Here is a 21,180-nt window from a genome sequence, read left to right as displayed (position 1 = left end):
ACCTTGGAGGTTTGAATTTTCTTTCCATTTAGAAAATAATCTGTGCTTTTATTCCTTCTACCAAAGTGCTAGTGGGAGACATAACAGCAATCTGCTGGTTTACAATGTTAAAAGACCATTTTGTTGCTTTTTTTTTTGAGTTCTGTGTCTGAAGATTGTAAAGAGATCTGCCTGTCTCTAGAGCCCAAGATCTTAGGCTTCCAAACACGATCAAGATTCTCAGGCCAAACCCTTGGCATGTTGAATAATGGCCAATTGTGGAACCCCGAGAACGGGCCCCATTCCCGTAAAGAACCAAAGCCTGCGTGTAACTCCAGGTCAGGGTCTTCTTTTGAAAGTGAAAAATAAAGATATTAAAGGTGGAAATAGGGCTGTTTCCGAAGATGCAAGTAAGGAGTCGCCATTAGGCGCCATCACCCCTCCTAAACTCTGCCTTTCTGTTGGTTTTTAAAATTTTCCCAATCCTCTAACTTCCCACTAATTTTTGCTCTATTATGTACCATCCTTTTGGCTTTGTTGGCTTTGACTTCGCTTGTCAGCCACAGTTACATCATCCTGTAGAATACTTTTCTTCTTCACGATGCATCTATCCTGCGCCTTCCGAATTGCTCCCAGAAGCTCCGGCCATTGCTGCTCTGCTGTCATGCCTGATAGTGTCCCCTTCCAATGAACTTCAGCCAGCTCCTCTCTCATTCTTCTGTAATTCCCTTTACTCACCTGTAATACTGATACACCTGACTTTAGTCTCTCCATCTCAAATTGCAGGGTGAATTCTATCATATTATGATCACGGGCCCCTATGCTTCCTAATCATATCTGGTTCATTACATAACACCCAATTCAGAATTGCTCACCCTCTAGTGGGCTCAACTACAAGCTGCTCCAAAAAGCCAAGTGTTTATTGTAGTTTTAAATTACTTCTACTGTTTTCTCTAAAGTCTGCAACTACATCATATAACTGCACTGAATTCTGGTTTTTCCACCAACTCATGCAATTGCCTTTAAAGAACATTGTCACTGAGCTAATCCCAAATATCATGCATTTCCAGTATGCTGTATGATGACTAATCATCAATGTTATATGCCAAAACTCATTTTAAGCGTTAAATCCACCCACATGCTGCTAAAGTTTTCACGATTCTTAATGCTTAAAATGAGTTAGCAGTCGATGAAGCTTTTTAAAATATCATTATTGAAGTCTTTAATAACTGTAGCTGAATAATCCTACATCACAAAAGCTCCTATTGAACATATCTAAGTAGTTGTTGTTTTCTGGGTCAGAAAACCTTATTGGATCATGCCTTTTAATGTTTATTTCAGCATATCCCTTAAAGCGACATGTAGATCTATTGTTTCAAAGAGACTAGCTTGGGGATTCTCCCATATGTTGTCCAATTCTATCACTAAAAAATTCAGAATATATTACCATTAACTATTCTGGGATGATCTTTTACCACAGTAGTGAAGACTGAAGTGGATTGTATTCTATTTCAACATTATCATTATAACTAATAATATTCATGCTCAAACAAGCTGTAGTATTCACAAGAAACATTATGCTCATGATGGGGATTCTAAAGTAATAGTTCCCTCTGCCCTCCAACTGGAAAAGAGTTTAATCTTAACCTGTAATTGGTGATGTATGTGGTTGCACCTTTGTTTAAAATCATTTGCTGCAATATTGTGAACTGGACTGCATCATATTGAATTGTAGTGTCTATTTAAAATCATAGGTAGTTGCCTGACTCTATCATCCAAACCAAAGTACTGAATTCATTGGCCATAAAAAACTATTATTGATTTTTAATAAATGACTCTGCCTGGTTGTTTAAATGCAAATTCTTTTTCCATGCTATTTCTTCGTAAAACGATTATCTATATTTGCTACATATTCTAACACAAATAAGACACAATCTTCTCATGTGGAACTTGAGCTTCTGTTCTCAATTCTAACACTCATTTCTTTAACTATAGTTTTAAACATATTTCTGTTATCCCTAGATATTTCTTTTGATTTACATGCTGCATGTGTTGTATTTTGTTGGTTTACTGATCATTTTAAGATATGACCACAAGACATAGGAGTTGAATTAGGCCATTTGGACCATCGTGTCTGCTCCACCATTCCATCATGGCTGGGATTTATCATCCTTTTCAACCCAATTCTCCTATCTTTAAATGTTCCTCATATAGTAAACCTTTCATTCCCAGAATCATTCTCGTGAACCTCCTCCGGACCTCTCCAAAGCCAACACACCTTTCCTTAGTTCAGAGGCCCAAAATGGCTCTAAATACTCCAAGTGTGATCTGGCCAATGCCTTATAAAGCTTCAGTATTATATTTTTATATTCTAGTCTTCTCAAAATTAATGCTAACATTGCATTTGCCTTCCTTACCAGCGCTTCAACCTGCAAATTAACCTTAAGGGAATCCTGAATGAGGACTCGTCTTTGTATCTCTGATATTTGAATTTTCTACCAGTTTAGAAAATTTATCCCTTTTACCAAAGTGCATGACCATACACTTCCCTACACTATATTCCATCTGCCACTTCTTTTCTCATTCTCCTTATCTACTGCACCTAAGTCCTGCAGATTCCCTGTTTCCTCAACACCATCTGTCTCTCTACCTATCTTTGTATTATCTCCAAACTTGGCCACAAAACCATCAATTCCACCATCCATGTTATTGATATATACCATGAAAAGAAGCACTCCTAACACCAACCCTTGTCACTGGCAGCCAGCCAGCAAAAGGCCCCTGTATTCCCACTCTTTGCCTCCTGCCAGTCTGCCAATCTTCTGTCCATGCTAATATCTTTCCTGCAATACCACAGGCCATTACCTTGTTAAGCAGCCTCATGTGCAGTGCAGCACTCTGTTAAAGGCCTTCTGAAAATCCAAGTAAACAATATCCACTGACTTTCCTTTACCTTTCTGCTCTCTGACATCTGACAAATCTCACTTTTTTTAAAAGGTTAGGTTAACTTCTCAAAATTTCCCACTCTCGTCAGCAATTGTAAACATACCTTTCACTGAGTTTTTCGTCTTGTGTAATTCTATGAAACTTATATCATTCAGTAAGTTTTTGTAATGCTATTCCATACTAGTCTTGATTTTCCAGCTCCCTGGATTCAAATGTTGAATTGATGCTCTCAAAGGGAAAGTGTTTGCAAGTTTATTAGTGCAGGTATAACCTCCAAACACATGTACTAGTTTGTCTCCATCCCCTTTTTGGCCCCCTTTGTCCAAATCGATTAACCTTTAAACATTTCTACCCTTCAGAGTAAAATGTGTTATTACCTGGATGCTTTCCATCATCTGCTACTGCTTCATTGCCACAAGCATAGTTTTGTCAATCTAACTCAAAGATCCTCCAATTTTCTGGAACATTGTCAGAATGAATTCTGGAAAGTAAAGCACTTTTGGAAGCCATTGTACACACATTTGTGTTTTTGAATAACTTAAAATAACATAGCCAGCTACAAGCTGTTCTCCAAAAGTGAGAACTGCTTTAAAGATGCACCTTTCACCTGTTAACTATGCATCAGTTTCTCTTTAATCTATGAAGGTATCTGAGGTTTGTTTCAAAGAAACTGGGCAAGGCTGGCTGAGATTGTTTACTTTTAATAAAATGCTATTAGGATGCTGGCATAGTCGGATTTGTTTATTTGCTTCATCACAGGGTTGCACCAGAGAATTCTTTGGAATATACAAATATCAAAGATGATTCTAGCACCTCAGCAACTATTGCCACAGTTTTTACTCAATAATGCCACGCATCATATGATGCACATACAAAACTGAAGTGCCTGAATTAAGACTGGAGATGATCATTTAACCAAGAATCTTAGAAAGTGGAGTCAAGACCAGCCAGGGAATTCAACCCACAATACTCTGATCATGAGTCAACAGTGAAGCTGGCAATACATTTTATGTGGAAGCATCTATCCCTAATTCAGGATTTAAACGTTTCGACCTTGTCTGAGGATAGGTGAAACATCAAACATAATCCAACTTAAAATCTGTAACAATTCATTTCATGCCAACAGTTCTACTTGTTACCCAAGAAGTACTTATATGTCATATGAATTAAGTTTTAATGTTGATGTTGAGTATCCATACCTAGCATCAGATTACACACAGGAGGATCAAGATGTAAGGCTGCTGGTAATTCAATTTGTTACCTCAGTTTGTCCAGATGTGTGAAAATTGAGGTCCTTTAATTGGTTTTATAGAGGAGAGAAAACACTGGATACTATAAACAATTATTTAGGCATTATTCTAATCTCCATGTTCTCTTAAGGATATAGAGCTACTAGCCAAGGTGCTCCAATCATTAGCAAGCATTTTACCAGAACTGCAAGAAGGCAAAACTAATGTGGAGGTTTATTCTTGAGAAGAAGCTGAAGAGTAACTTGGCAGCAAGATTTTAAACCATGAATTGGTTTAGTAAGTTAGGTATGGAGAAGATGTTTTCACATCATGGTCAGACCAGAACTATAGGTGGTTGGGGGAGGGGGGCACATAAAAAATTGCATGGAAGATGAGGGAGAGCAGCTTTACCCAGAATCACTAAGAAGTGAAATTTCCTCCCATAAGTTATTGAGACAATTAGCATAAATATAGAAAGCTAAATAAATATGTGAAGTAGAGAAAAGGCCGTTGAGACGGTGAGCTGAAGTAACACACTTCAGTGGAAGAAGACCTGTGTGGAGTATAAAATCAGAATTAGCCGCTCAAGTTGACTGACGCGTTTCAGCTCTCTGACTTTTATAGAATTCATTGCATTGGCTTCCCTTATAGTATCACGTACATTTTATTACCCTGAAGTAAATTGTGTCTGCAGTGAAAATCTTTGCGATGTTTTTTCCACTAAGTATTGGCAATGATATCTTGTTCCCTGTTGTATCATCACTCATTTTCATTCACAACTCTTCAATCCAGAATACTCTGCTTTATTAAACCTATACATTATGTCGCATGTACTTATACAAGTTGCTGTTTCCAAATTACTGAGAAACCTGAATCCAATACAAAATGTTGTCTCTGCCATATTTAACAACCTCTACTTATCTGCATTCACTAAAGTTAGCAATTTGTCTCATTTTCTTTAACCTTTCAACTGTGTCTTTTGACCATGCGTTGCATACAATTCTCAAATCAATTCTATGGTGTCCTTCAGATCTGAATTACTTAAATATATCATGTCATCATGTGGCCAGTAAGGGCACTGTATTGTGATGAATCCCTGACAAATAAATCATTTTTATGCTCTTCCAGATGAGGGAGGTCCATGTTATGAAATAGAATATTTTGTCATTTATTCCACTCATGTCATTGTAAGCATTTCAGGTTCTGTATCATATGGTTAGGTATAAAATCCCCTATAACCCAGAAAGACTTCTGCCTGTAGCAGCACGAGGAAATGACCACAGACAAATAATGCTTTCAGTGCACTCTGGTTTTGCTGTGACAATGTCAGAATTAATAACTGAAAACAAGCAATTGAGTTGAATTGATTTTATTTCTTACATCCTTCACATACATGTGGAGTAAAAATCTTTACGTTACGTCTTGCCTAAATGTGCAATGTGCTATCATAATAATTTATGATAAATAGAACAGTTGATGTAATATAGAGTACACTCACATCAGCGTGATTTAAGCAGTCTGATGGCCTGGTGGAAGAAGCTGGCCCGGAGCCTGTTGGTCCTGGCTTTTATGCTGTGGTACCATTTCCCGGATGGTAGCAACTGGAACAGACTGTGGTTGGGATGGCTCGGATCCACAATGATCCTACAGGCCCTTTTTATGCACCTGTCCTTGTAACTGCCCTTAATCATGGGACGTTCACAACTACAGGTGCACTGGGCTGTCCACACCACCATATGCAGAGTCCTGCAATTAAGGGAGGTCCAGTTCCCATACCGGGCAGTGATGCAGTCAGACAGGATGCTTTCAATTGTGCCCCTGCAGAAAGCTCTTGGGATTTGGGGGCCCATACCAAAATTCTTCAACCGTTTGAGGTGAAAGAGGCGCTGTTTTGCCTTTTTCCACCACGCAGCTGGTGTGTACAGACCACATGAAGTCCTCGGTGACGTGGATGCCGAGGAACTTAAAGTTGTTTACCCTCTCAACCCCAGATCCATTGATGTCAATAGGGGTGAGCCCATCTCCATTCCTTCTGTAATCCACAACCAGCTCCTTTGTTTTTGCGACATTGAGGGAGAGGTTGTTTTCTTGACACGACTGTCAGAGAGATGACTTCTTCCCTGTAGGCCACCTCGTTATTGTTTGATATAAGCCAATCAATGTAGTGTTGTTGGCAAATTTAATTAGCAGATTGGAGCTGTGGGGGGCAATACAGTCATGGGTATACAGGGAGTGAAGGAGGGGACTCAGTACACAGCCCTGAGGGGCTTCTGTATTGAGAGTCAAAGGAGTGGAAGTGAGGGAGCCCACTCTTACCACCTCTGGCAATCTGACAGGAGGTCCAGGATCCAGCTGCACAAGGCAGTGTCAAGGCCGAGGTCTCTGTGTTTCTTGTCAAGCCTGGATGGAACTATGGTGTTGAGTGCTGAACTATAGTCCAAGAACAGCATACGCACATAAGCATCCTTCTTCTCCAGATGTGTAAGGACAGTGTGTAGAGCTGTGGCTATTACATTGTCTGTCGATCGGTTGTGTCTGTAGGTGAATTGTAGGGGATCCAGTGTAGGTGGTAGCGAGCTGCAGATGTAGTCCTTGACCAGCCTCTCAAAGCATTTGCTTATTATCGAGGTGAGTGCGACAGGACGCCAGTCGTTCAAGCATGTTATCTTGGTCTTTTTTGGTACAGGGACAATGGTGGATGTTTTGAAGCAGGAGGGCACTGGGGGAGGGAGAGATTAAAAATGTCAGTAAGCACACCTGCCAGTTGTGCTGCACACATCCTGAGTACTTGCTCTGGGATGCCGTCTTGTCCCGCAGCCTTGTGACTGTCCACTCTTTGGAAACATCTGTGTACGTCAGCCTCAGAGATAATGAGGTCGCAGGTTGTAGCGGTGTCTTTCCTCGGAGGCTCAGAGTGAGTGACATCAAACCGAGCGTAAAAGCATTTGAGCTCATCTGGGAGAGAGGCCGCGATGTTGGCGGCACCACAACGTTTGGCTTTGAAATCTGTGATGGTGTGCAGCCTTCACCACAAGTCACGTGTGCTGTTCGTTGTGAATCTTGACTCAATCTTGTCCCTGTATTGTTGTTTCGCAGCCTGGGTAGCTTTGCGCAGATCATAGCTGGTTTTCTTGAGCTCTAGATGATCACCAGCGATGTAAGCTCGATGTCACGCTGTAAGTGCTGCTCACACAGAACTATTGATCCAGGGTTTCCGGTCTGGGAAGACCCTGACCGACTTCTGGGGGACAACATTGAAGACGCACTTCCGGATGAAGCCCATGACTCCATCAGTGAACTCAGAGACATCCTCATCATGGAAGACATTCCAGTCAACGTCATCGAAGCAGCCCTGCAGCATGGAGGTCAAACGGTCGGACCAACAGTGCACGGCTTTAACTATGGCCGCCTCTTGTTTCAGCTTCTGCCTGTACGTCGGCAAAAGCAGGATCAAAGAGTGATCTGATTTTCCAAAAGCTGGGCGAAGGAGAGCTTTGTAAGCATTGCAGAAGAGAGTGTAGCAGTGGTCAAGTGTGTTATCTCCACGAGTGCTCACCTGGATGTGCTGACAAAACTTCGGAGAGACTTTCGTCAGCGACACTCCATTAAAGTCACTGGCGATGATGAAGGCGGCCTCTGGGTGTGCAGTCTCCAGCGTGGTGATGGCCTCGTACAGTTCCTTGAGAGCCAGGTCAGTTTCAACCTGCGGCAGAATGTACACCACTGTGATGGTAACATCCGTGAACTCTCTAGGCAGCTAGTCTAGGTCTGGGGAAAACAAGGACCTGAGTGCATGCACATTCCAGGAGCCGCACCAAGCATTGTTGACCATGAATTGTACCCCTCCTCCTTTACTCTTCCCAGCAAGGTTTTTCAACCTGTCTGGCTGGAACAGGGAGAACCCAGAGGGCTCGACAGCATGATCTGGTATCTCCTCTGTCAGCTTGGTCTCCATGGAGCACAAAACATTGCATTCCTTTGTTTCCCGCTGATAGGAGATTCTGGCTCTCAGTTCACAAAGCCTGTTGTCCAGGGACTGAACGTTAGCCTGGAGTATGCTAGGGAACAGTGGCCAATTTGGACCGTCTCAGCCTCACCAGGATGCCAGCCCTTCTCCCTCACCTCTGGTGCTTCTTCCAAGGTAGTGGTGGTGTAAGTGATTAGTCTTCCATGGTTCGCACAAACAGGGGGTCACAGTGTTGGAAAGGTGGCACGTTGTGGGTAAATGCCATCTTTCCAATGTTCAGAAGGGTCAGTCTATCATATATGATGTGACTGTCAGCTACTTGTACAGAAAATGCTAAAAAAAATTATAGAAATTAGTAGTATACTGTAGATTTGGAATGGAGCTCGCAACACAGCCACTGTATGCAGTGCCATCTTGATCTGGTAACTTTTTTAACAGTAATCGGTCAACTAAGACAGGAGCTTCAGAGACTATCTGTGTTGATGTGTTCCAGTGAACGTATTGCAGGGTGTCGTCTAATATTTCAGGTTTCAGAGGCAAAGGTTCAAAAGATTCAAAAATGTGGTGAACTACATATACCTGTCTGGACACGCCCCCTAATTACTGCTCCTGTGGCTCCTCCCACTGACCCCTGTATAAAGGTGATGGAGGTCTGAGCCGTGGTCACTCACTGCTTGTTCCTTCTTCCAGTCAATAAAAGCCGATACCTCGCTTTTACGTCTCAGAGTGAGTTATTGATGGTGCATCAAAATGTTCATTTATTATCGAAATTCTTCTCTGGGTAGCCATGAGACCAAGAAAGAAAAGAAAGGTAGCACGATCATCAACCCCAAATCCCCCCTCCCCACAAAAAAACAAACAAAATGGAACCGGCACATCAACCCCCAAATCCTTCCTCCCGCACAAAAAAAATGAACAAAATGGAACAGGTACGTCGAACCCCAAATCCCCCTCTCCACACAAAAAAAAACCAAGAAGATCGTGCAAAAAACACAGAATATAGAAAACTATAAGTCTGAAAGAAGTCTGTAGTTCAAGTCCATATCCAAAATGCAGAAAGCCTGTGCAACACTCTCCAACAGGCCTTTTTCTCTTCGTAGCAGAGTGATCAAAAGATAGGCAGCTGATGCTCACCCTTCGCACTCGCCTCGATGTTGCAATCTCCTTCGTCACTTTAATCGGTGAATAATAGAAGCTTTAATCAGCGAAATGTAGTCAAACATCGGCTCATGCTCGATCCCACAGCCTGCCTGCTGCAAGGCTTGTGCACACTGCCTCTGTCTCTCAGAATCCTCTTGGAGACTGAAGAGCACTGGCAGTCCCAAATGATCTTCAAGCTTCCACATTCACCTCAATGTTTCAATCTTGCTTGTTGCTTTAATTGGCGGACAATGAAAGCTTTAACTGGCAAAATGGAGTTGAACGTCAGCTTGTGGCCTGTCCTGCTGCCTGCCTATGCTTGCCACCTCTGCCTCCCAGAATCCTCTTGGAGACTGCAGAGTGCTGGAACACCCAAATGATCTCCAAACAGCAAATCACAGGCTCCAACAGTCCCAGAATCACATCCAAGATGAAGAACAAATGTAAAAGACATAAAAGAAGGTAAATATATAATTTCATGATCTATCCAGAAGATGTTGACCGCAGGAGCACTGTACACAGACACCATCTTGACCAGAAGTATTGCCATTTTCAAGCTGATCAGCAGTGATTTCTGCATTTAGGTCCCAATGCTACGATGGAATGAAATGATTGACATACTGTGAATTAGTCTTCTCACATGGTTTGTGTTTGATAGAGTATACCAACTACAATGCCTAATAAGTTTTTTTAAATCACTGTTGAAGATTTATTTTAAATTTGACAGTGTATATACTTGGTAACCCCCTTGAAGGACTGCAGGCAGCCCAACTGTGGGATTCTGTGTATATAATGTTACACAGTTATGTTCAGCCATGTATTCCAATATTAGATAGATACCTTATTGATCCCCACGGAAATTACAGTGTCACAGTAACATTACAAGTGCACAGATATACAAATATTAAAAGAGAAGTAAAAAAGAATAAAAATAGATTACCTCAAGCAATCCAATAGGAGAGGGATTATCACTTCCCGGCTATAGGTTGGCTCGTTACAGAGCCTAATGGCCGAGGGTAAGAATGACTTCATATAGCGCTCTTTGGAGCAGTGCATTTGTCTTAGTCTGTTACTTAAAGTGCTCCTCTGTTCAGCCAAGGTGGCATCCCAAGGTGAGAAATGTCCAGAATTGCCAGGATTTTCTGTAGAGTGCTTTGTTCGACCACAGCCTCCAGTGTGTCCAGTTTGACTCCTATAACAGAACCAGCCTTTCCAATCAGTTTATTGAGCCTGCTGGCATCACCTGTGTTGACACTATTGCCCCAGCACACCACCACATAGAAGATTGGGCTGGCAACAACAGACTGGTAGAACATGTGAACATATACTTTCACTCTCTAAATCAGTTATATGTACAATTGACATTTACATACTGTTACCTCTCTTTTATTTTACAAATTACATTTAACTCTCATTATGTAAACGTAGCCAAAAATGTGTCAATGGCTTTCTCCAAAGGCTTTTGAAACAAGATGAGATGTTAAGATAGAGACAATTCTGGGTCAGGCTAATAAAAAGATCAATGTTGTGTGGAATGAAGAAGGCAAATTAGCAATAATGCAATTAGTGGAGCATAGAGGAGACATCATGGTTAGTAGACCCAAAGTAATTTCTGCTAATTGATACAGGCCTGAACAAAGTTCATAGCAAGCTGAAATGTCACACAGAACAGCAAAGTTAATGTAATTAGTACACAATTAATTAGGAATGAAACTGAGAAAAGTCCTGTGTACCAGTAAACCTCCTACTATTGATTATTTTAACAGGACCTGCACATCATTTTTTATTTGTCTGACCGCACTCTGGTCACATGAAATGGTGAGGTATTGATTTGTACAGGAAAAAGTAAAGGGATAAAATAGCACTTTCACCAGGACAGATACTCTTGATGCTGGTTGGCTATAACTACTGCATTTATTTGTACTGATACAAAGACAAGTATGAAAACAAAAAAATGGACTGATTTATACCTGATAAGCATTCAGACAAAAGGCATTTGGCCTTTTCTCCTTAGAGTGAAGGAGGATGAGAGGGGACCTGCTGGAGGTATACAAGATGATGAGAGGCATTGATCGTGTGGATAGTCAGAGGCTTTTTCCCAGGGCTGAAATGGTTGCCACAAGAGGACACAGGTTTAAGGTGCTGGGGAGTAGGTACGGAGGAGATGTCAGGGGTAAGTTTTTTGCTCAGAAAGTGGTGAGTGCGTGGAATGGGCTGCTGGTAACGGTGGTGGAGGCAGATATGATAGGGTCTTTTAAGAGGCTTTTAGATAGGTACATGGAGCTTAGTCAAATAGAGGGCTATAGGTAAGCCTAGTAATTTCTAAGGTAGGGACATGTTCGGCACAACTTTGTGGGCCGAAGCGCCTGTATTGTGCTGTAGGTTTTCTATGTTTCTATGTAGCTACCCTACCCGCTGAACAGAGCCTACTCCCATTTGGATAAGCAGGGCAGCACTGTGAGGATCATGTTTTTTGATTTCTCAAGTGTCTTCAATAACATTCAGCCCTCTTTGCTGGAGGATAAGCACTGTTCAATGCAGTTGGCCCTTCCATTGTATCCTGGATAATGAACTACCTGACAGGCAGATGCTAGTCTATGTGATTTCAGAGCTGTGTATCAAACGTGGCTATAAGTAGCACTGGGCACCCACAGAGAGACTGCATTGGCTCTTTTCCTGTTTGCCCTGTATACCTCGGACTTTAGATACAACACTGAGTCATGTCATCTACAGAAATTCTCTGATGACTCAGCAATAGTTGGATGTATAAAGGGAGGACGGGAGGATGAACACAGGGCCTTGGTGGAGGACTTTGTCAAATGGTGCAAGCTGCATCATCTGCTGCTCAACATTAGTAAGACAAAGGAGATGGTACTGGACTTTAGGAAGACTAAGCCTGCACTGATCCCTATTACTATTGATGGTGAGGATCTGCAAGTACCTGGGGTGCAGCTGAATGACAGACTTGAGTGGAGCACCAAAACAGTGTACGAGAAGAGCCAGAGTTGCCTTTACTTTCCAAGAAGACTGAGATCCTTTGGAGTATGCAGACCTCTTCTTCACATGTTCTACCAGTCTGTTGTTGCCAGTACAATCCTCTATGCGGTGGTGTGCTGGGGCAATGGCATCAACACAGGTGATGCCAAAAGGCTGAATAAACTGATTAGAAAGGCTGGCTTTGTTATAGGAGTCAAACTGGATACACTGGATGCTGTGGTCGAGAAAAGGACCCTATGGAAAATCCTGGCAATTCTGAACAATGTTTTTCACCCTCTTGTTTGAACAGAGGAGCACTTTTAGTATTAGACTAAGACAACTGCGCTGCTCCAAAGAACGATATACGAGGTCATTCTTACCCTTGGCATTGGGCTCTATAATGAGTCAACCCACAGCCGGGGAAGTGATGATCCCCTCCTGTTAGACTGTTTGAGATAACTTTTTTTTTAAATTCTTTTTAACTTCTCTTCTAATATTTGTATATCTGTGCACTTGTAATGCTACTGTGACTCTGTCATTTCCTTTGGGATCAATAAAGTATCTACTTATCTATCTATATTCTCTGATAGCATACGTATAAGAAAGAAAAAATGATAATACTTTGCTGGTGGGGGAGGGGGATCGTTGCTTGCTGCTGCTTACGCGCGGGAGGGAGGGGAACTGGGGGGGACTTTGGGGTTCTAACATTTAACTGTCATTCATTCTTTGGGGGCACTCCTCTGTTTTCATGGATGGTTGTGAAGGAAAAGCAGTTCCACATGTATATTGCATACATTTCTCTGATATTAAATGTACCTTTGAAACATTATGGTGCTTTATTTTCTGGAAAATCTCTTAATTTTCTTGAATAACCTATATTTCACATTGCAAAGCTTGCAATACTATGACTGCTAGAAATTCTAATTTTAAAAAAAGACGCCACATAAAACATTCAGAAGTTTGGGCAGCACCTATAAACTAAGAAAATGAATTAACAATTTAAGTCAATGATCTTTTATCAAGACTGTGAAATGCTGGAAATCAAGGTTTGAAATGCAGCCGAAGTGGAAAGGAAAAAAAAGAATGAAAGGGAAGGTCTATGATTGGGTGGAAGGCCAGAGAAATTAAATTAGAAAAAGGGCATATGTTCATACATACAAATTAAGAGCAACACGAGGCCACTCATCCCATTGAAACTGCCTTTCGAAACAGTAAGATCATGATCGATGTGACTGTAAATTCAAGTCTGTTATCCCATTTAACCAAGTAACTTTTCAGTATTCTGTTGTCAGGAATCGCTGCATCTAACACCAATTAGATAAGTTAGTCAATTGCACATCTTCCCATATTTTACTTCATCTGTTTCATTCACTTGTCCTATATTTATTTCTTTGTTGATACCAAATATAGAGACAGAACTTTCAGATCATTAGGATACCAACAAACTCTATCCTAATGATGTCATCCCATCCCTTGTCTTCTGACCCTCATGCACCCATCTTTGTGCATATATCTTAAACTCATCTATGCACATCTATATTTCCTTCAATATTACTTGCGGTGACAAAATTCCCAGTTCTCCCCTTTCTCTGGGTATTTTTTTCTAGATTGTTAATGACTAACACATTAAAAGGTCTTGTTTCTGATCTCAAATAGAAATAATCTTTTCCAACTCTAACCTTTCATAATCTTGGAAGACATCTGCCAGGTTATTTTTCTATCGTCTCCTTTCTACAAAATGGAGCTCTACTTTACACCATTGGCATTATAAATATGCAATATTTACTGCCTTAAATGTGTAATACAGCGGCTCGTGGTTTCTTGAACAACGCTCCCAATCTGCAAGTTCTATTACCTAAAAGTGTCAAGGCATGGGAAGTCCACCGCCTTTATATTTCCCAACTAATTGAAAATCATCCTCACTTGGAAATATCCCTACATATTAGCACTGCCAAAATAACCTTATCTTATTGACTGCACTGGTTCAAGAATGGTGGTTCACCAGGAACTGCACAAAAACAGCTGAGGATATTGTACTGGCTCAAGGAAGTGCTTAATTAAACACAGTTCTTTGGCACCTATAGTAGAGTGTAACAGTGCTCCTTTATATCTTTGTAAAAGTTTGGTGCTAATAAGGAACAATCTGAAATTGAAAATTTTAAAAAAATGCTGTTGCCTTCCTTTCCCTTCTGGTTGCTCTCTAGTTGGTCTCCAAGCAACAACTGAAAAGTGCATTACTAACTTAAAGAGCTATAGATTCTTGGAACCAGAGGTCATGAGTAAGAAGTATAATTGAGTCTGAGGTTGAATGAGGTGCACTTCTTCAAAGCTCACACACCTTCAATATATAACAAAATGAGTTATAGTAAATGTGAAGCATAGAATTCAAACATCACCTTGGCATCATAGGATCCTTCTTAAATGTTCACAGTGATAGTCCCAGCCCGTTTGAGGGAGTTTGTCATACAAGGGTCATTCAACTTTTCAGTTTGTTGATTGCATTCAGTTGCCTGCTTGAATTTGCAACATTGATGTATCACGGTTTTTAAATGATATCGAATAAGAATTGCTGGAGCAGAAACATTTCTGATCTACCTGATGGAATACTTTTTCAGTTTGTTGTTGAAAATGAAATTCTTTTCATTATCTGTATTTTCTTGTATCTTGGCTTTGGTTTCTTTTCATTTCAGCTTTATCTTGATCAGTTTGTTATATTTTTCATCTTGAATTGCTGTTTGTTTGCTTTGTTTTAACCATGGAAAAGTGTTCTTCATACATCTTATTTATTTACAATTTTGTTGTGATTTCAGTTGATTTTATAGGTGGATTTGATTCATTCTCCGTCTACCATGTGCCTCAGAAACCCTCTCATGTACTATTAAAGCCAATTTATCTGTAAGTAATTACTCATGTCACCATAATGGCTTTTTTGTACTGCAACATGCAATCTTTGAACTGTCTATTTTCCATTTTAGCAACCATGTCTGAATAAGGCTCTGACATAAATGGAGGGTGTTCTGATACTGCCGGAATACAAGGCTGAGGCCTCACAGAATTCACTGGCAAACATTGTACAAGCTCCTGCCACCAGTAAGGTACCCACTGGTTTGCAGGACAAATTGGAAATTTGGGTTTATCCAAACTTTCAATTTACTGTACCTGAAATTAGGGACCTTTGCTTTCCGAGGTGTAAAATACCTCTTCTCTTCACACCACACAAAGTTTAGCTCCTTTTTGAATCTTTTAAGTAGTAAAACAAATGAACGTTTCAGTACTAAATAATTCCCTTTGTTAAGTATTTGGTCAAGAAGATTAGATGGTATTAGTTGACTGCCATAACATGGAATGGAATTGTTCTGGAGCCTTTCATTCCCTTGCAGTTCATACTGAAAATCTTTTTAACAGGCTGAGCATTGGACTCAACTATTTTAAGCAAAAGTTACAAATGCTGATGTATACAGACTGAAGTTTACTGTGAGAACCTATTTGTATATACTGCATGTGGGAGGAAATATCATCACTATTTCCCAAGAAACTAATATTTCTTAGTTAAATTTTTATTTGTTAATATCCTTTCATTCCAGAATAGTCTGTGTTCTATATGAATAACCTGTAGAGTTATATTTTTGATAGCATTCTACTGTAACCTTGAACTTTCTGCTGTTATAAAGCATTCGGAGGAGTTAATTCTCCAAGTTACTTTTAAAGCTTTTTTTCCTTCACATAGGTCCTGTCTGAACTCTTGTGTTACAATGTTCAATGCCAGTCAGATGATTCTACTTGGGCTTAATAAACTAGCCATGTTCAGTATTTAATACAGCAATGTGAAATCATTAATAGAAGAGATTTCCTGATTATTGCATTTTATTTGGTCTTTCCAGCTTGGGAAATAAGAGCAAGAAGTAAATATAGATGAGTTTTGAATATGTTTTGATTCTGGTAACTTTAGTACAATAGATACTCAAGTATCAACTTTTCAAAGAGCTTGCCATGGGTCTGAGTGTGCAATGAGTTTGTTGGTTATTAGCACATCATGTAATTATCCATTTTTGGAAGTTCAATGCCAGGAAATGGAGAAACCCTTCTGTTAATGATCAAACATATGGGAAAGTCCTTGAAAATTCATTGCTTCAGTCCACATATTACTAATGATGCTGATTGATTATCTGTTGTGGGGTAGGGGACTGCAGGCAAGATAGGACAAGTATGAGCTACCTTATACCCACCAATCTATAGTTCAAGTCGTTAGAAAGAGTTTCTGACCAGGGGAACTTCCCTCCTCCCCTACAAACCAACATCACTGTTCCATATTTTTCAGCTGAGGAATCCAACTACAATGGTATGGCTCACCTAGCTAAGTTGATTATGTGGTTAAGGAAACAATGTTCTTAGCTGAGAAGGGTAGGTTTTAAAATGTAAAATCCAGTTTATTTATAGAATGGTGTCTTACTTTCCCTACAGGTCGACATAAGTGAAAAGATTTTTCCACAACCAACTCTTCAGCTGACGAAGATCACTGCAACAAGAACATGAAATAACAAAAACACCAGCTCACCTGGTTTCAGTCATCACATTTCAAAACAATTAGCTTTTTCAATATTGCCTCAATTTGCAGTCATTTCTAATATAAACATCTTTTCATTTAAATTGCCATAATTCCCCTTGTCTAGATTGATGAAAATTTGCTCATCTGAGAGAAGAGAAAATGGGAATTCAAGCAGTGAGTCTACAGTAGCACTCTGGGGAATTATTTTACAGAGTTATTGAAGCACATTAAGGAAAGAAACCCAGTTTAGTCATTTTATATTTCCCATACTCTGAAAATAAAGACAGTCAACTCTGGATGCTAAAAATAGGTGGCCAATTTTCTCTTCAATTTGCTAAATGGCTGTTCATTAGAAGAACTATTAATTTCCTTGGGATAGAGAAATAACATTCTATCCTGCCAGACAATTATTGTCTCTGTTTTACCAGAACGTTTGTTCAAATTTGTTTAAACAAATCTTCAAATCTCATTCAACTTTTCTTGCATTAGAGTTTTTCACTCATTTTTACTGTGAATTATTTTTTGATTTGTGGTATGTCAAAGACCTTTTTGATGTCACTTGTGCTGGCTTTCAAGTCTTGTTTCATAAATACAAAATCGCCCCCATGTTAGGTGATTTTAAAAAAAAATTTGATTGAATCCTTTTCAATTTTAATAATCATTCTACGCTAAAGAATAGATGGCTGACTGAGCTCAGATGTAATGTATGTTTAACCACACTACTTGTTCTGAAATTCAAAAACGGAGAGTTATTTCTTTGTATAGTATTGTTCACAGTATCAGGATGTTCACTGCTTGAGGTGTAGTCACTGCTGTAATGTGAAAAAAATGTAGCAGCAATTTTGTTCACAAGAAGCTACACAACTGCGGTCGTGATATTGGTCAGATAATCAGTTATACTGATGGTGGTTTGATGGAGAACTGCTTTAACATCGTACATGGAACATAATGACCTTGGCATCTAAGCCAGAGAGCAAAAGGAATCTTAGTTTAACCTCACATCTGAAGACAACACTTCAAGCAATGTTATGGTCCCTTGGTATAGGACTGGAACGCCAGCTTATATTTTCATCCACAAATCTCGAGTGGAATTTGAACCCCGAATCTTCAAGCTAAGAGGCACATGCAGATTTGACACCATAAGAAATTTCATTATTTATTAGACTGTAAAACCAGGTCTTGAATAAATGTCAAAGAAGTGTTAATATTTTTGAGGATTTTAATAATTGTGAAGCATTAAGATAACAGCTGATGTTTACATGAAATTAATATTAGCACTTTTCCCTTTCCATGGAAACTGCATAACTTTGCAAATTAATTTGAAGGGAAACATACTGGCTTGTGTTTAATGTACATCATTTAATTCTGCCATCCCATCCTGGAAGAGATGGTATACAATCCCACAGTATAGCTGGCAAGAAATATATTATATGTTTAAGTATTTATTAGAGCACTGAGAGAGGTGACGTTTTGTAAGAAACGATGAAAGAGGCACCAGTTTTAAAAAATGCTATCTGTTGGAGGAGCATGGTAGTGAAGTGGTTAGCATAACACTCTTACAGCACCAGCGACCCAAGTTCATTTCCTCTGCTGCTGCAAGGAATGTGTACGTTTTCTCTGAGGCCGCATGGGGTTTTCTTCAGATGCTCCTTTCTTCCCACATTGCAAAGATGTATGGGTGAGTAGGTTAACTGGTCACATGGGTGTAATTAGGTGGCATAGGCTCATTGGGCCAGAAGGGCCTCTTACTGAGCTGTATCTCTAAGTAAAAATAAAATAAAGAATTTCACACCACTGCAATACTTCAAAAGTTTTAATTTACTACCTTACAGTGGAAACTCAATTCATCTTATCAAAGTCCTTCACACCTAGTCTTGTGATCTACACCTATATATATATATATATACACACACACACTTTTCAAGAAATATGTACCATTTTGTTTAAAGATTAATATTCTGCTTTGAGGATATGTCAAATTTTGATTGCCCTTCATGATCATACGGAGGCCATGGAGACGTACTGGACAGTACTGATCTATTACTTCTTTCTTAGGCTTCAGATTACATATTTTGATGTTTCTAGGTCACCTTTCTGATTTGGACAGGCTAGTTCTCCAACACTGTGCATCAGTTTCTAGCATCATGTTTAGTAGTGGTGCAGTGAAGGGTGGCTAGCTATCCTCGGCCTTTTGTTTTTATTGAGTTCAATGCCATTTTATGGCCAGTGAGGTATGATGTGCCACCCAGGGCAATTTTGTAACTGCTTACTTTAGAGAAAACTTCGGTGAGAAGGATGATAAAGAAGCCAATCAGATTACAGACCAAATCTGCCAAGTTTGTATTTAAGCTTCCTTTGGAGAACACTGCCCTCATCTGTTTAAAAATATGTTCACTCGGGGGGCCTCAGAAACCTGTCTTCTCAACTTCTAATAGTCTTTGAGTGCCTGCTCCTGACCTAACTGTCTGTGCTTATCAGTTATAGCATCAATGGATACCTGTCTGACAGTAAATCTTTGCTGCTAGAGTTATTAAAAGGGGCAGGTCAATAATTGTGCCATCAACTATATATCTGTAAAATATGCCATCAAGGACAAATCAAAGAGAACGTGAAGCAAAAATATCACAATGCTAAACATAAGATTGTAGTAATATTTATTTGTTTTACAGGTCTTCAGTAAGAAGCAAACAAAAATTGAGCATTTTAATCTGAAAGTAAAGAATGATGTAAGTTTTAATGCAGCATATTTGATGAACTTCTGACATCTTAACTTGGTGATAACTTTACTAGTGACTATAGTCTAATGGTTGCATTAATCTAGCATTTTTCTAATCCAGCTACCAAGGAAATTGAGAATAATTTATCACAATAGTTAGACCTTCCCCAGTACAAAAGCAATGGAAAACAACACAGATAAGACAAATTTGACTGCTGTATTGCAAAAAGAGGAAAGATAATAACAAGCATCCAGTGGACAGTAAGTCAGCATTTTCCATTCAGTTTAGTGATGCATTTTAACTACAAAAAATAGGGAAATTAACTGTTGAATTAGGACACAAACCATTGAAGAGGGAATTCCATAGATCTAAATAGAAAATAGCTTTGTCTTTACCAGGGTGTAGTCAAATGTGCAACACAGTATATTAGAAAGCAAGTTGCTTTCTATCCACAAACACCATGTTTCTTTATAACCCAGGAATATTTCCAATCAACATGATGAAAAAAGGAAACAAATATTCAGCTTTAATGATTCTTTCAGTCAGCCGATAGAAAATATTATTTGAACATGGTAAACATTTACTAATATTAGCAGTAATTTATAAAGTTCTGAAGGCCAAATCAATAAAAAAGATCCAAACTAGTTAAAGGGTTCAATAATCTTTTTCAACGATTTTGTCCTTGATGCAGTCTTTTATTTCACTCTTGAAATGAAAGGAAAGATGTTTATGTATTCATTTCACTTGCCTCTGCTCTATACCTTGAATACTAGCACTATGAGTGGCAGGTTCAAAAACAGTTGTATGGGCATATACATTAAGACCATAATTAATATTGATTGCAAAAATATAGCAGTTTTAAAACAGGTGGCAGTGGTGACACTGCAGTCGCAGCAAGGTTAACTTGATACAGTATAAGTGCACCACACTGCAAGTGAATTTACAAAACACACTAAGTTTCTTTTATGGGTCATTATATTCTAAAATGTTAGAAAGATCCATATTTCAATTTGTAAAACATATGCCATAATGATATGGGTGCTATTATAATACACTCTCATGTTATAATGGTTTGGTATCATAACCGGGAATATGCTTACTTGGATATTGTAATAATTCTGATACAGAATTGTGGGTATACATCAGAAAATATCCAATCATACTATGTCATTATTTTATTGCTGTTGATTCATGATCACATCGTGTAATATAATGTATAGTTACACTTTAATGAAGGTGTTTGAAAAGTGCATTGTGACATCGTAGATCACAACTTTCAGTTTATTAGCATGTGCTTCTGTCAATTGGAAGTCTTCCACTGTTGTCTTTCTTTCATTTTAATGTGCTGAGTAATAAATAAAAAGATTTCTGCAGAAACAAAACCTTTAATGAAACTGTAGAATGTTAATAAATATACTAAGTGGGAATATGTAGGATGAAGGAAATAGTTTCCCTGAAATGTTACAATTCCTCTTCAATGCCTCCTATATAAAATTTGATGAACAATGTATTATTTCTGTTATGTGAATATTCACAACTTTTTAATGTGTACTTCCCATTGTACAGGGTTTGTAATTTTCTTCATACATATTAAACTTTGAAGTTGTTTTATATTCAAAGGTTTTCATTTATGCTTTCAATGTAGCATTTGTGCAGTTTTTTTAATAGATTTAGAAAGCC

General features: G+C 39.2%; 1 protein-coding gene across 2 annotated transcripts in view; it reads left to right on the top strand.

The window, feature by feature from the left end:
• Positions 1 to 21,113, top strand: part of LOC140736078 (sodium/potassium-transporting ATPase subunit beta-1-interacting protein 3-like) — a 194,794-nt gene extending 173,681 nt beyond the window's left edge. The window contains exons 6-7 of one of the 2 annotated variants that reach the window (XM_073061816.1): positions 15,048 to 15,132; positions 16,699 to 21,113. In XM_073061816.1, coding sequence (XP_072917917.1) covers positions 15,048 to 15,132; positions 16,699 to 16,708 — 95 coding nt within the window. In that variant the 3' untranslated portion in view covers positions 16,709 to 21,113. The remainder of the gene's footprint in view (positions 1 to 15,047; positions 15,133 to 16,698) is intronic. The other variant, XM_073061817.1, reaches the window with a different exon arrangement.
• The last annotated feature ends 67 nt before the right edge of the window (positions 21,114 to 21,180 follow it).

This window comes from Hemitrygon akajei, chromosome 11 (assembly GCF_048418815.1).
Source record: "Hemitrygon akajei chromosome 11, sHemAka1.3, whole genome shotgun sequence".
Taxonomy (NCBI): domain Eukaryota; kingdom Metazoa; phylum Chordata; class Chondrichthyes; order Myliobatiformes; family Dasyatidae; genus Hemitrygon; species Hemitrygon akajei.
The sequence above is the reverse complement of the archived record's forward strand: the minus strand, read 5'-3'. Positions and strand labels throughout refer to the sequence as shown.